The 13,649-nt window shown below is 31.6% G+C and overlaps 1 protein-coding gene across 4 annotated transcripts; it reads left to right on the forward strand.

Moving 5' to 3' along the window:
* The first annotated feature begins 6,765 nt into the window (after positions 1-6,765).
* Positions 6,766-10,293, forward strand: LOC111791340 (pto-interacting protein 1). Of its 4 annotated transcripts, none has more exons than XM_023672631.2 (8): positions 6,766-6,959; positions 7,634-7,743; positions 7,953-8,203; positions 8,298-8,424; positions 8,563-8,836; positions 9,190-9,322; positions 9,463-9,549; positions 9,870-10,293. In XM_023672631.2, exons 2-8 carry the CDS (start codon positions 7,659-7,661, stop codon positions 9,999-10,001), a joined length of 1,089 nt encoding a protein of 362 aa, XP_023528399.1. In that variant the 5' UTR covers positions 6,766-6,959; positions 7,634-7,658; the 3' UTR covers positions 10,002-10,293. The 4 variants fall into 4 exon arrangements, with proteins under 4 accessions (XP_023528399.1, XP_023528400.1, XP_086978786.1 ...); XM_023672632.2 differs by having other exon boundaries at positions 7,638-7,743; XM_087122660.1 differs by having other exon boundaries at positions 6,769-6,917.
* The last annotated feature ends 3,356 nt before the right edge of the window (positions 10,294-13,649 follow it).

Consider the following 13,649-nt stretch of genomic DNA (forward strand, 5'->3'; position numbering starts at 1 on the left):
AGGCATTGTTTTCTTCGTGAGTGGATGAACCGGTAGGTAGGAAGCATGAAGTGCCCACAAGGATCCTCCAATTATTCCCTTATCTTTACCCATAAAAAAATGACATTTTTTTTCCTATAATTTCAAACAAATTTGTAATTTCCTTTTATTTTTCTCATTTATCTACTATTATTCGACGAATTATACTTAAAAATATATTAAAATACGAGTATTTATTGCAGAGGTTAGACAATTTATTTCTAACATACTTTAAAAAAATTTCTGATTTCATATAATTATTGTGTTTTACCATATTAGACTAGTAATAATATTTTAACGGTTCTTATTGGTTGTGTTCTATGTAATAATATTTATTCTTTGATTGCCTTTTAATCGAGCTATTTGAAAATATGTCTAGGCCTTTTAATATTCGAGTCTTTTTTATGACACAATATCTACCGCTCAAAAAAGTGAATAGATCTGAAAATATTATTAGTAGGTAAACATACAAAGTTGGATGAGAAATAGAATTGGGATGGAAGATTCAATTTTGATTGATATTCACAACGTTTAAATAGAATACAGTTTATCAACTAACTAAATTTTGAAAATAAAATAAAATAAAGAAAATTCCAAAAGATTCATTTAAAAATGGTCAAATCTTAATTATTTAAATAAACCTCAAATTAGGGAAAATAAATAAATAATGCCGAAAAGTGGTTTGGACCCATTAGCAAGCTGGATCTGAGGGATTTTTTTTTTTTTTTTTTTTTCTGTTTTTTCTTTATTTTTTTTAGGTTTAAATCTAATTTTATAATAAGAAATTTAAATAATATATTTTTAATTTTAAGATAATTTTAAAATAAAATTAAATGTAACTATCACGTTCAAGATTTGGATTATGATTCAACACCTAATAGCTTTGACATTTCTTACATCTCCTGCAACGTGAGTTGTTACAAATGGTATTAGAATGGTACATCTCCCAATAAGATGTAGTTCGGAAAAATAAGATTCATCTTTCTTTTCCGTTGCTCAATCATAGAAATTTCAAAATTATGCAGGCATGTTTTGAGCAATTTTATGTCGGGTAACTTTCTCCCGTGTTAGTCTGTGGGGATAGTCTTGACTCTTAGAAATAAGAAGTGGCATGATGATGTTGCACGAGATGTAGGAGAATGTCGGAGCACATATATGCCGAAGTAATAATAATAATAATAATAAAATAATAATAATAATGTTCTCTCTCTAGGCCCGCCATTTATGATTAAAAAGATAGTACTCTTAAAAGAATGAGAGCCCTACTCTAACTAATTCCACGGATAAATTTGATATCTGTTATCTTATCACGAGTCTAAACAGGTAGGCCTTGTTTCAATTCTTCACAAAAATTAATTCCAAACGGGACATGTCGGTTTAAAAAAAATATATAAAACTTTTTATTTGTGAATCTAATCAATTCTTTAAAAAAAATTACCAAAATTGAAAAAAAAAAATATTAAAAAAAATAATAATAATAAAATAAACATATTGACACAGTTGACTACTTGTGAGTGCCTCATGTGCAAAAGGGTACCCAATAAAACATATTTCTTCACCCCTCTCTTTCTATAAAATGAGGGGTAAAAATGGAAGAGTGGAATGAAAAGGACTAAGCATCTTAGGTAGTTTGGTGTTCACTCTTATGGAGTATTATCTCCTTTTCAATGATAATTAAAAATTCTCGATCCTCGTCTTTAATGGAGCGGTGAATATTGAAAAAGAAAAAAATCAGGTACTTTTTCCATTTATATATACAACAATATCACAAAATTTCTCGTGATTCTTCTTTTGAAAAGAAGAGATTAGGCACGAAAAGACTTTTATTTATTTATTTAATTGACCCGACATAAAATTAACGTTTCTACTAAAATCAGCTCACTTATGACGTGATATTCTAAAAAAAGATAATTAGGTTTATTTTTCATTGGAGGAAATATTGATCTAATCTAAACGTCTAAAAGATTTTTTATAATATTTTTGACATTAGGCTGACGTCATTTTTAAATATTTTTTTCATTACAATAAATTGTGTATATAAAATTAGATTTTGTTATCTTTAAATTTCTGGATATTTTCTAGAAATTAAATTTCAACATAGAAATAAGAAGAAAAAAAAATTGAAATTGGGCCATTTGAAAATTGGCCCATAAGCCCATAGAATTTGTTCTTTGGCCCAAAAAACCACAACTACACAAGTTACAAAACAATGATAAAGAAAAAACAACCAAACTCACCCAAAAAGACTCTTAACATAACTCGGACAATATCTGCTAGCGTGAATCTGGGTTGTTATAAATGGTATAAGAGCCAGACACTGGACAATGTGTCAGCCTTCTCGCTATTCCTCGAAGGGGGTAGACACGAGGCGGTGTGCCAGTAAAGATGCTGGGCCCTAAAAGGAAGTGGATTTGGTGGGGATGGAAACCTTCCCCTAGTAGACGCGTTTAAAGCTTTGAGGGGGAACCCGAAAGGGAAAGCCCAAAGAAGACAATATCTGCTAGCGGTGAGTTTGGGTTGTTACAAGAGTAAACAAATCCCTACATGAATTCCTTCCATAGATGTCTTAAGCCACGTAGAACATTAGATGAACACATTAGACCGAACACATGAAAAATCACATGGGAAGTGCAAGGTAGCACATGGATGTGAAGATGAAAGATCACAACGCATCAAGCTACTCTTTGGACTCTTCGTGTGGCAGTGATTACCTACACCAAAATGATAAATCCAGACGATTGGGAATGGTCGTCCGTTGTTCTGTTTAGTTTGACCTTCGATTGGAGGGCTCTATAATTTACCACTACAATACAGTGGTTATTTCATAAGTAGATAGTTTCATTCATGCCAAAGTTTACGAGTAACTCCTTTTGAATAGTGGAGAAGGTACAATTTATGGTGGTAAGGTTAACAGGGAGGATCGTGCGATTTGACTTTTTGGTCATTCTAGAGTCTTTTTGGTCACTAATGTCTGGAAGTTTTTGTGTCGTAGACATCATTTGGTGTCTTGGTCTTGAAGTATTTTCATTGTCTGGCTCGTTGTGTGGAATAAGTTGTAGATGCATAATCATATTAATCGTTCATATTTTTTATGTTTCTTGTGCTCGTATTCTTTATAACAGTGTAGTTTAGTCTCGAGACCACTTATTCTTTGACGGTCCCTTTAACATGAAACTTCATATTTCAAAACTTTACACTAAATTTATAATTTAAATAAAATTCTATTAAATACATAATTTATAAATTTAAAAAAAAAAATATATATATATATATTTAATGAGAGAGAAAAAAGCTTTCCAATAAGGATAGCGGAAAGGACAATTCTGGAATTTAGGTAGAGATGGAGACAACATCCTCTACACCCAATGAAATACTGACACGTAACTACCTTTTTTTTTTTTTTTTTTTTTTTTTTGAATTCTGCCTTGGACCTTAACGACGCGCTCGAAGACCAGAAGGCGCGTGTGGCACAAAAGTCAATTACGGCAGCTTAAAACTAAATAAATAAATTGCTATCTAATAGCTAATTAAATATTTACATCCTTTTAAATTAATAATAATATTTTTATTTCACCTTTATATTAAATAAATTTTGGCATGCACGTACAACTTCAATTTAGATAAAAATATATTATAATAATATTTTTTATTTCACTTTTGTTGTAATGTCAATATTTATTATATTTATTTTTTTACTAACTCAAAATTTTAAATTTGGAATGGTCGGATTATTTATCTTTTATAATTATTTAAAAAATTAATTATCTACGTATCCCCACATTATTAACTAAAATCTCATATAACTTAAATATTAAATATTTAGAAGTCATAGCATATCACCGACATATGTTACAAATATCAATAAATTTAATCTTTGTAATAATTAAAAGTAGGGTTGAATTGACCGACAAAAAAAAAAGCTTCAACTACGAACTGAGAATAAGAAACATAAGTAGGATTGAAAATGGTATTCTTAGTGTTTAAGTAGAATATAAGTTACTGGCTAACTCTTAAAAATGAGAGAAAATATACAAATGGATTAAAGTTATAAAACCCGACTTCTCTTCTAGAAGAATCAAATTGATGTCTTCCCAAATGTTCGGTGAAAACATCTGTCAATTGCATTTTAGACGAAACATGGCATGGTTTGATGATTCTAGTTTGTAACTTTTCTTGAACTATATGACAATTTATTTCAATGTGCTTCGTACATTCGTGAAAAACTGGATTGGCTATTATATGCCATGCTACTTGATTATCACAATACAATTTATCGGTCGAGGCCAATGCAATGCAATTCCTCGACCCACTATTGTTCAACCCAACCCAATTGCAAGCTTGCTGCCCCATAACCATCGCCCCAAACTGACCCGCATATTGACCCAACGACCCGCACCTCGACCTAACTACCTAAAAGCTAATCCAAAGCCAAATCTCCACGTGCAGCCCGTGCATCAATCGACCATTAGTCACGGCTCGTTTGTGGCTTGCCTCCGGTGTGTGACTCCGCTCTGGCTCAATGAACGTATCCAACTCAAATGGCTTGGTTTACACAATTTTTAACATGTTCCACTATTTTGGTCCCCTTTCTTATCATTTTTTATCCTATAAGAGTCAATTTTGGCATTTTTAAAATTTTTTGAGATGAGTATAGCCACAATTTGGCCAATTTCAAGTATACAAAAAATAAATTAGACATTTAATTGTGAGTATTAGGTAGATTAAGCTACGAAACATGTACTAACGCAATGTTGTGGATTTACATAGATTGACTTCGATTTCAAGGGATAGATTTGGAGTAGCTCCAACGATAAATTAGCAACCCCGAATTAAACAAATTAAGTGGTTTTACAATTGATTTGGTTTGTTGAATTGTTTAAAACATGAAAGACGTGTGCCTTGTGGCCCTTACATATCCTTTGTCTTGTGACTGTTTAAGGCCTATTTAATTATGATGTTGCTGTGAGATGAGTATGCTATGCCATGAAATTCGATATGTTATGTTATGTTGTAATTATGAGATATACTATGATATGAAATATCATATTGACATGTTATGATATGTGAAATTGTGATATGTTATTGAACATGTTAATCATGTTATACATCACAGTGTGAGATAATATGAAATGATTAAGTTATATTGAAATGAAATAAGGTATAACTTGCATTACATATACCGGCCATGATTTTAAGTCATAGGGACCTCATGCATCTTGTATGTGCATCCAGATACTTTCCCACTATAATTAGTACGGATGTGTACACTACGATGTTATGTTACAATATTATGTACACCATAATACTCTGTGCACTCCTCCTTCTATGGCATTTTGACAACGTGAATGTACGCTAGTTAAAGGCCAGGTCTAGGAGTACGTATATGGACTCGCCTAGGGGTCCATGTGTGCGTATGTGGGTCGTGTGTGAGAAAGTAATACACATCCAATTACGCCAAAACTAGAAGTAGAGACCAATGTCATGTCATGATATTTTATGAAAGGGTCGGTTTCAAACATAATTGCATGTGATTGCATTTCCTAACTCCAATATTGGAGTTACTCGCGGAGTATTTCTTAAAATACTTAAATAACATATTACTCTTGTTTTTCAGGTAAGAGTAATACACCTCTGTACGGATAACAATGCGCAGTGACAGCCAAGAAATTGAAGCTAGGATAAATGCATTTACGTTGTTGGTAGCCCTTTAAGTTAAAACTAGGACATTGTTTTTTTTTTTCCTTCTTTATTTTATTTAAACTCACCGTTATTTATTTTTTGTTATATTATTTTAAAGACTTTATTGAGAACGTTTGACTTCTATACGTAATAGTCATATCATACATGAAAAATAAGTTCGTAAAAAAAATTAAAAATAAAAATAAAAATAAACTAAAAGTAGAGATTAAATTCAAGATCATAAAAAAAAAATACATGAATTAAAATTAATATTTTGGAAGTTAAAAAAAAAAAAAAAAAAAAAAAAGTCAAACAAACGGTCAACTCCCATAAAAAATACATGAAAATAACATTTATTTATTAATTTGGTTAATTAATTTTTTGTTTTCTATCCTCTATCCAAATAAACGGCCAACTAACCATAAAAGAAATCTCATGAAAAATAAAAGTCAAACTAACCAAATAAAAACACTATTATTTTAGGTAACTAATTAAAAATTAATGACACATTTACCCAAGTCAGTAAAAACAGATAAAACGGTAAAAGAATCTCATGGAATATTATTTACAATATTGTATTTTTTTTAAATAGTTATTTGTCAATTTTAGAAAAATGAGAAAAATAATAATTAAAATTTAGTTTTTAAACTTTGAGTCAACTCCTTATCCTATGGATTGACTCAAAGTTTGAAATTTAAATTTAACCCAAAGTAAAATTTAATTAAAAAATTGATACGGTATATTTAATTATCACATTTCTTTATAATTTATATTAATTTTATATTTAAAGAAATATTATTAAACGAAATTCTAATAAAGGGTCTCATTAAATTATAAAAGTTTGTAATTTAATTCTTAATTGATTTAGTTTTAATTGAAAGCGTATAATTTTTTTTTTCTTCTAAAAAATAAAAATAAAAATAAAATTTTAACTTTTTACAGGTGGGGCCTATTATGGTAGGACGTGAAATTTGACTAGGATTTCAACTGGAGAGAGAGGAAGAAAGGAAAGGAAAGGAAAATAATAATAATAATAAAAAGGCAAAAACAAATTCCTGTGAGAAAATAAATGAAAAAAAAAAACGAATAGAGATATAAATTTACAGAAAATAATGCGCTACGCAATCTTCGCCGGCTACGGAGCTCAGATCACGAAGTACCAGAACGTCGATACTCTGCTACTATAGTCTTCTTTTACAGTTTATCTCACTCCGATCGAGGTTTTCACCTCTTGTTGTTTCTCGGATTGCTCTGTTTTTCTGGTATAGATGGATCTCTTTACTGATGTTAAGCTCTTCCTGGTGTTGATTCTAGCTTGTTGTGATCTTGTATTGTATTCTCGATGAATGGCTTGGTTTTGGAAAATTAGAGGCGATGATGATGATTTTGATGAATTTGAGTTTATTGACTTGTTGTTGTTGTTGTTGTTGTTTGGACTTTTCTTTTAATTAATTTGTTGGTTTATCGACTTCTACTTGTTTGATCTGGAAATTTGACGGTTGAACTGGAAGTGTTGATGCGCATCGGCTGTAGTCTGTGCGGTGATTCTTTGAGTTTGAAGTGATGAAATGTTTTTTTATGGCGTTAATATTAAAGTAGTTTGGTAGATCCAAAGTAAGGCTTTGATGCATTTTAAGATTTTGAACTTTTCGTGTGGCTCACTTTTGGTGAAGGAGTTTATGTTTATTTAAATGTGTGTTAAAGTTTTTGAAAACTGTTGTGGAGACTTTTGGTGCGTTTTTGGGAATTTGATTTAATTTCTACGTTTTATTCCATGGTATAAGAAGTTCTTAAATTTGATTTTAGCAAGCTAGCTACGTTTTATGTAGCGATTGGCCAGCCTCTCAAGAAATTGTCCCCTCTTTTGTGTAATTTTGTTTATTTGATAGAGATTCTTTGCCCAGTTAAGAGATAATTGAATGCTCACTTTGGTCAGTTAGGGCATCAATTAGTGGAAAAAGATGAGCTGCTTTAGCTGCTGTGAGGAAGATGAAATTCAGAAAGCAGCTGACCATGGAGGCATGTATGCAGCAAAACAGAATATAGGTATTCGCTTAGCACCATCATAAGAGTTGGAAACATATCTTGTAACAATTAAAAGGGAATAATTTTGCAAACAAGTTGTTTTCCCACTTGTTTCTACTGATTGAATTTACCTTCCCCCTCTCCAACGATGGCTGCTACGACGACGTTTTCTATGGAAATAACGTAACTCATTTAAGTTTGTAGTTCTTATATTGAACATTTTCTTATAGGAAACAATGGAGGTTATCAAAATACAGAAGCTGCACCAGCAGTTACTCAGGCTGTCAAAATGCAACCAATTCTAGTGCCTACCATACCCATCGAAGAACTGTCGGAAGTAACAGACAACTTTGGAAATGAAGCTTTGATTGGAGAGGGTTCATATGGGAGAGTATACTATGGGGTGCTTAAAAACGAGCAGCGTGCTGCAATCAAGAAGTTGGATGCTAGCAAACAGCCTAATGATGAGTTTTTAGCACAGGTTTCTATACATATCCACTCCCCAACAACAATCAAAAAATAAACCATCTGTTATCATTTATGTTTATCAAGGCTAAAAGATGATAAATGTATAGGTCTCCATGGTATCGAGGCTGAAGCATGGAAATTTTGTTCAATTGCTTGGTTATTGCGTTGATGGGAGTTCCCGAATACTTGCATACGAGTATGCTTCTAATGGATCGCTTCATGATATTCTTCATGGTACGTATTATCATGCGAAAACTTTGCTGATCAAAAGCTTTAGAAGTTTATATGTTTTCTAAGTTAATTTCTGTTCCTGTACATGTATATTAAGACAAAGTTATTAATCTTAGGTATTATAATGCACTTTTTACACAGGAAGAAAAGGAGTGAAAGGAGCACAGCCAGGTCCCGTTCTATCATGGGCACAACGTGTGAAAATCGCTGTTGGGGCTGCAAGAGGACTTGAGTATTTGCATGAAAAGGCTGAGACCCACATTATCCATCGTGATATTAAGTCCAGCAATGTACTCATCTTTGATGATGATGTTGCTAAAATCGCCGACTTTGATTTGTCCAATCAAGCTCCTGATATGGCAGCACGTCTTCACTCTACCCGTGTTCTTGGAACTTTTGGTTATCATGCTCCTGAGTAAGCTGTCTAACTCTAGTCAATCAAGAAACTAAAATTCAAACGCCTTTTACTACTATAAACATTTTTCTGTTGTGAATTCTATTTCTTTTGGTTTTATTGGATTTCGACTTAAACACAGTTGTGCCTACTTCACTATCCACCTTCAAGAATAACATTTCATCTCCAACCCTTTTTCTTGGGAGTTGTGACATAATCTTATGTTAAGTGAACCAAGAAACTTGAAAGTGTCTGAAATTCACTGTTGAGCTACTCTTCAATGTTGCTAACATCTAATATGTCACCGTAGTGTTTCCGGCTGGCACATCTGGAAGAGAATTTTTAACTCAAATTATAATTGATCTATTTGGCAGATATGCTATGACTGGTCAATTGAATGCCAAGAGTGATGTATATAGCTTTGGTGTAGTCTTGCTTGAACTTCTGACAGGGAGAAAACCTGTAGATCCTACGCTACCACGAGGACAACAAAGTCTAGTTACTTGGGTGATTTTCTTTTGTCCTTCTCCGCCTTGGCTTTCACATTTTCCCCTTCTTTTTCCCGCTTTCTTGCCTCTTCATTTTATCCTGTTTTCTTTATCTGTTCCGCATGAAAGTTAACTTACATTGTCGTCTTAATGAATCAGGCTACACCAAAGCTGAGTGAAGATAAAGTTAGGCAGTGTGTCGATGGAAGGCTTGGCGGAGACTACCCTCCAAAGGCTGTAGCAAAGGTAATTCGAATAATGCTTAAGCAATTCTCCATTTCTTTTTTGAATTGGCAGAGTTTGAGCATTTTGTGGAGTTCTGGTCTGTGTTCATCTGATGCATTTAGAATTCATTCAAAAGCTTCTTGTAGATGCTAAATTGTTTATCAACCCAATGTGACCTACCGTATATTGTTTATAAAGTGGTCTGTCAATGTTTTGGGAACTAATTTTGCTTGAGAAAGTGAAGATCAGGAAGACAAATTAAAAGAAATCTGAGGATCTTGCCATATTTTACTAGCTGTAACAAGAACCTATACTTAATACCTGATGCAACTTCATTGCAGTTAGCAGCTGTTGCTGCCCTGTGTGTGCAGTATGAAGCAGATTTCCGGCCAAACATGAGCATTGTTGTCAAAGCCCTCCAGCATCTATTAAATGCCCGACCCGCGCCTTCCGGTGACTCGTCAAACTCGTAAGTTCTATTCATCTCACTCACTGTATCAATTTGCACACAAGCGTATAAGAAGAAATTGTATCTGAAGAAAGTTAGTGAATTGTTTGGATATTTTTTTGAAACACATTTCTATTAATTCACCTGTTATAAGTCATCTGTATCAAATCACGGCTCCCTTGTTTCAGTGTATTCTGTTTTCTTGTTTGTGGAATCTAATATTGTTTAGTTGTTGTAAGCATTGCTAGAGAGGGTCAATGTATATACAGACTATGGTGCATCGGTTAAAGAATATTGAATTTGAATTCCTTCTTTGAGTCGCCATGTAGTGAATCTTCTACTTCAGAATGTGTTTAAACTGATTAAAATTTGTCAATCTCAAGACAGTATTCATAGCTAAAGTTATGATTAAGTTGAGGCTATGTTTATTGGAAGGGTATTGGGATGATAGAATAGAGACCATTTTTCTCTCTTTTACATTTGTTTTTATTAAGTTCTATCCAAAAATGGAGTTTGATTTTTAATTTGATGCTCTCACATTTTAATTGGAAATAGTTCTTATTAGTTGATTCGATTGGAAATAGTTCTTATTAGTTGATTCGATTGGAAATAGACCATTGTGTCAACGAGGAATTATTCAATGAGACCGTCATAATGTAACAAGACGGTTTTTTTCAATGCATGTTTAAGTACATCAAATTTATATTTCATAGTTACTAAGGGACATGCAGGTTTTTGAATCTACCACTAATGTTTATTATAAGGCGGCACATTGTAGTAGGTTCATTGAATAATTTTTATAAATTGGTATTGGTATTTGGGTCGATAAATTTTCATCCTTAAATATGATAGATCTTTGTATTTTGAAAAATATCAATTGAGCTTTTGATTTTATGTCTAATAAGTCTTTGCAACATAAATAAACTAAAGTTATAATTTAACAATTTTTTTTTATAACTCCAAGCATAATACAAAGGGATCGATAAATGAAATGATACTACATTAGAATAAAAATGATCTTACGACTATAAAAGTACGGAACAACACGGTTAAAAAAATCTTAAAAATTGATAGTTCATATGTTAATTAATATAATGTCTTTCGATAGTCCATTGAATAGGAGCTCATTGGTTAGGCATTTTTTATTCTAGAGTAACTCCACTTTTAATGATTTGAAACATGTGAGCCCATTCAATATAAATTTCATGGTAACACATGCTTAGTTTAGATCAATCCACTCTACACTCTATTGAGCGACAAACATGTGAGTAAGATAGGCTTGATTAAAAAAAAAAAACGGTCTTGGTTCATAAGAAAAGTGGATCAACCTTCTGAAAGCAACACAAATCAAGCAGAAAACATGTATCGATCATACGGAATTGATCTAGATCAATCTTATGTCTAATGACTTGAAAAAAATGTGTTCGTTTATAAGAAAAAAAACAACTCAAGTCAAGGAAGTAGCATAAGTTTAGGTCACAGGAGATGCCAGGAAGTGTCAGGTGGTCGAGACTCGAACATTTAGCATAGCAACCCCATTCCATCTCACTTGTCCTTTTTGTTTTCATTTGGTGCTCTCTTCTTTGTACATTTTGGGGCCACAGATACATATTGCCTATCACTTCCTGCAAGAATTCTGCATCATGGAGACAACAATGATACCAAATCTTTATAGAATGGATATGCAACTACAAAATATCAACCACAAGTGGCCTTTCATGTTTTATTTTTAAGTTTTCAATCAAGCCTTTTCTCTAAATGGGACTAAAATAATTTGTCATCAAGATCCAAAATATCATTCTGGTTTAAGTTTATTTCATTTTAATTTATATAGTTTTTAAGTAAAATTAATAAAAATATCTCCAACTTTACACTTTCACTCAATTTTTAGTTCATTTTTGGAGAGAATTTTTAATATTTTATTTAAAAAATAATTTAAAAGGGTTTAAAAATACCTACGGGTATTTTTAAAATAAAACTAAATTTCATCTTAAAACAGTATCTTAGACTTACTTGTTGGAAAACGGTTTTAAAAGGACACAATGAAATACTAAATGAAAATAAATAAACATTTATGCCAAAAACATCGTATTTTAGCCTAAGTGTAAGAAGGTAAATGCATCTACCCGATGTATGTGGGCTCGAGTTGCAGGTCAAATGCAAACACATACAATCATGAATGAGATCTATCATATTAGTTTATTTCCTACGACGACTATCCTAAACAGTTAATTGGATGTGTACTAATTTCTACACACGTGCCAGGATGGACCCACCAGTTAGTTTACACACCTTCTGAGCCCTTTTCCTAGTCGGGCGAGCATTCTCTAGTAGCTGTGGACACCTGTTAGGAATAGCGGTTGTCATAGCAGCATTATGGTAAACATAATGATCGTTTTCGTACCTCGTAATGTACGTGTTTGTACCATAGTAAGAGGTATCCCCCGATGCATGAACACACAATGATGCATGAGGTCCCAACATTTTTCTATTTTCATTATCATATACCATCCCGTTTACGTCTTCCTTCATATCTTATCATTTTATCATATCTTCCATGCATATATCGAGATTGTATAATATGTCAATTTTTCATTCGCATGTCAATCATATCATAATGTATATATCATTCATGTTGCATATTTTATCATGTCACATGCATCTTAATGTAAGCATAACGCATCTTCCAATGTATCTTGTCATAAAGCATATCACATCATCAAACTTATCATACCATAGCATATATCATGTCATTCACATAATATATCATAGTCATATCAAATCATCAAACATATCATACCATATATATATATCATATCATATCATATCATATCACAGTCGTATCATTTTGTAAACACTCCAAAATCATATCATTTTATAAGCATATCATAGTCATATCGTTTTCTAAACTTGTCAAAGTCTTATCGTTTCTATACATATCATAGTCGTATCTTTTCATGAACATATCTTAGTCATATCGTTTCCCAAACATATCCTAGCATCTCGTTTCAAGAACGTATCATAGTCATATCGTTTCATGAACGTACCCTAGTTATATCGTTTTATCAACCTACCATAATCATATCGCTATACATAACCTAAACATATCACTTCATGAACATAACTCAGTCGTATCATTACATTACGTTTATCGCATCAATCTCATATCCTATCTCAAACATATCATCGAACTCATCATACCATAAAGATCAAATAATCTTAAAGTTTGTCTTTTGTCTAAAAAAAAAATACTCCTTAAATTTTTAAGAGTTTAAATATTACCCCTTAAACTTAAAAATATATATATATTCGCACAAAATATTTTTTAACTTTTTTAAAAAAATTTAAAAATACGTTATTTAAAAAATATTCTTAAATTTTTTAAAATAGCATTAACATCTAAAAAAATTTGAAAAAAAATACTGTCTATCCACGTTCATAAATTATTATTTTTTTAATCAAAAGTTTGTTATAATTTATAAAGTTTTTTTTTTTTTTAAATAATTTTTTTTTTAAATTTTTTTTTAAAATGTTGGTATACATTTTAAATACTTTTAAAACTCAAAAGGAACCATTTCATTCCAAAGTTATTTTTTTAACTCTTTTAGTTTAAATGTAATTATTTAAATTTTGAAAAGGTTTAATTGTATTTTTATTAATTTAGCTAATAAAA

Source organism: Cucurbita pepo, chromosome 3, assembly GCF_057944985.1.
Source record: "Cucurbita pepo subsp. pepo isolate OVF chromosome 3, ASM5794498v1, whole genome shotgun sequence".
Classification (NCBI taxonomy): domain Eukaryota; kingdom Viridiplantae; phylum Streptophyta; class Magnoliopsida; order Cucurbitales; family Cucurbitaceae; genus Cucurbita; species Cucurbita pepo.

Excerpts from the sequence above, each read along its gene's own strand:
- LOC111791340 (XM_023672631.2), top strand. The coding sequence starts at position 7,659 with ATGAGCTGCTTTAGCTGCTGTGAGGAAGATGAAATTCAGAAAGCAGCT. Across the intron at positions 9,323-9,462 it reads AACAAAGTCTAGTTACTTGG|GCTACACCAAAGCTGAGTGA; the intron begins GTGATTTTCTTT and ends TTAATGAATCAG. Across the intron at positions 9,550-9,869 it reads CTCCAAAGGCTGTAGCAAAG|TTAGCAGCTGTTGCTGCCCT; the intron begins GTAATTCGAATA and ends ACTTCATTGCAG.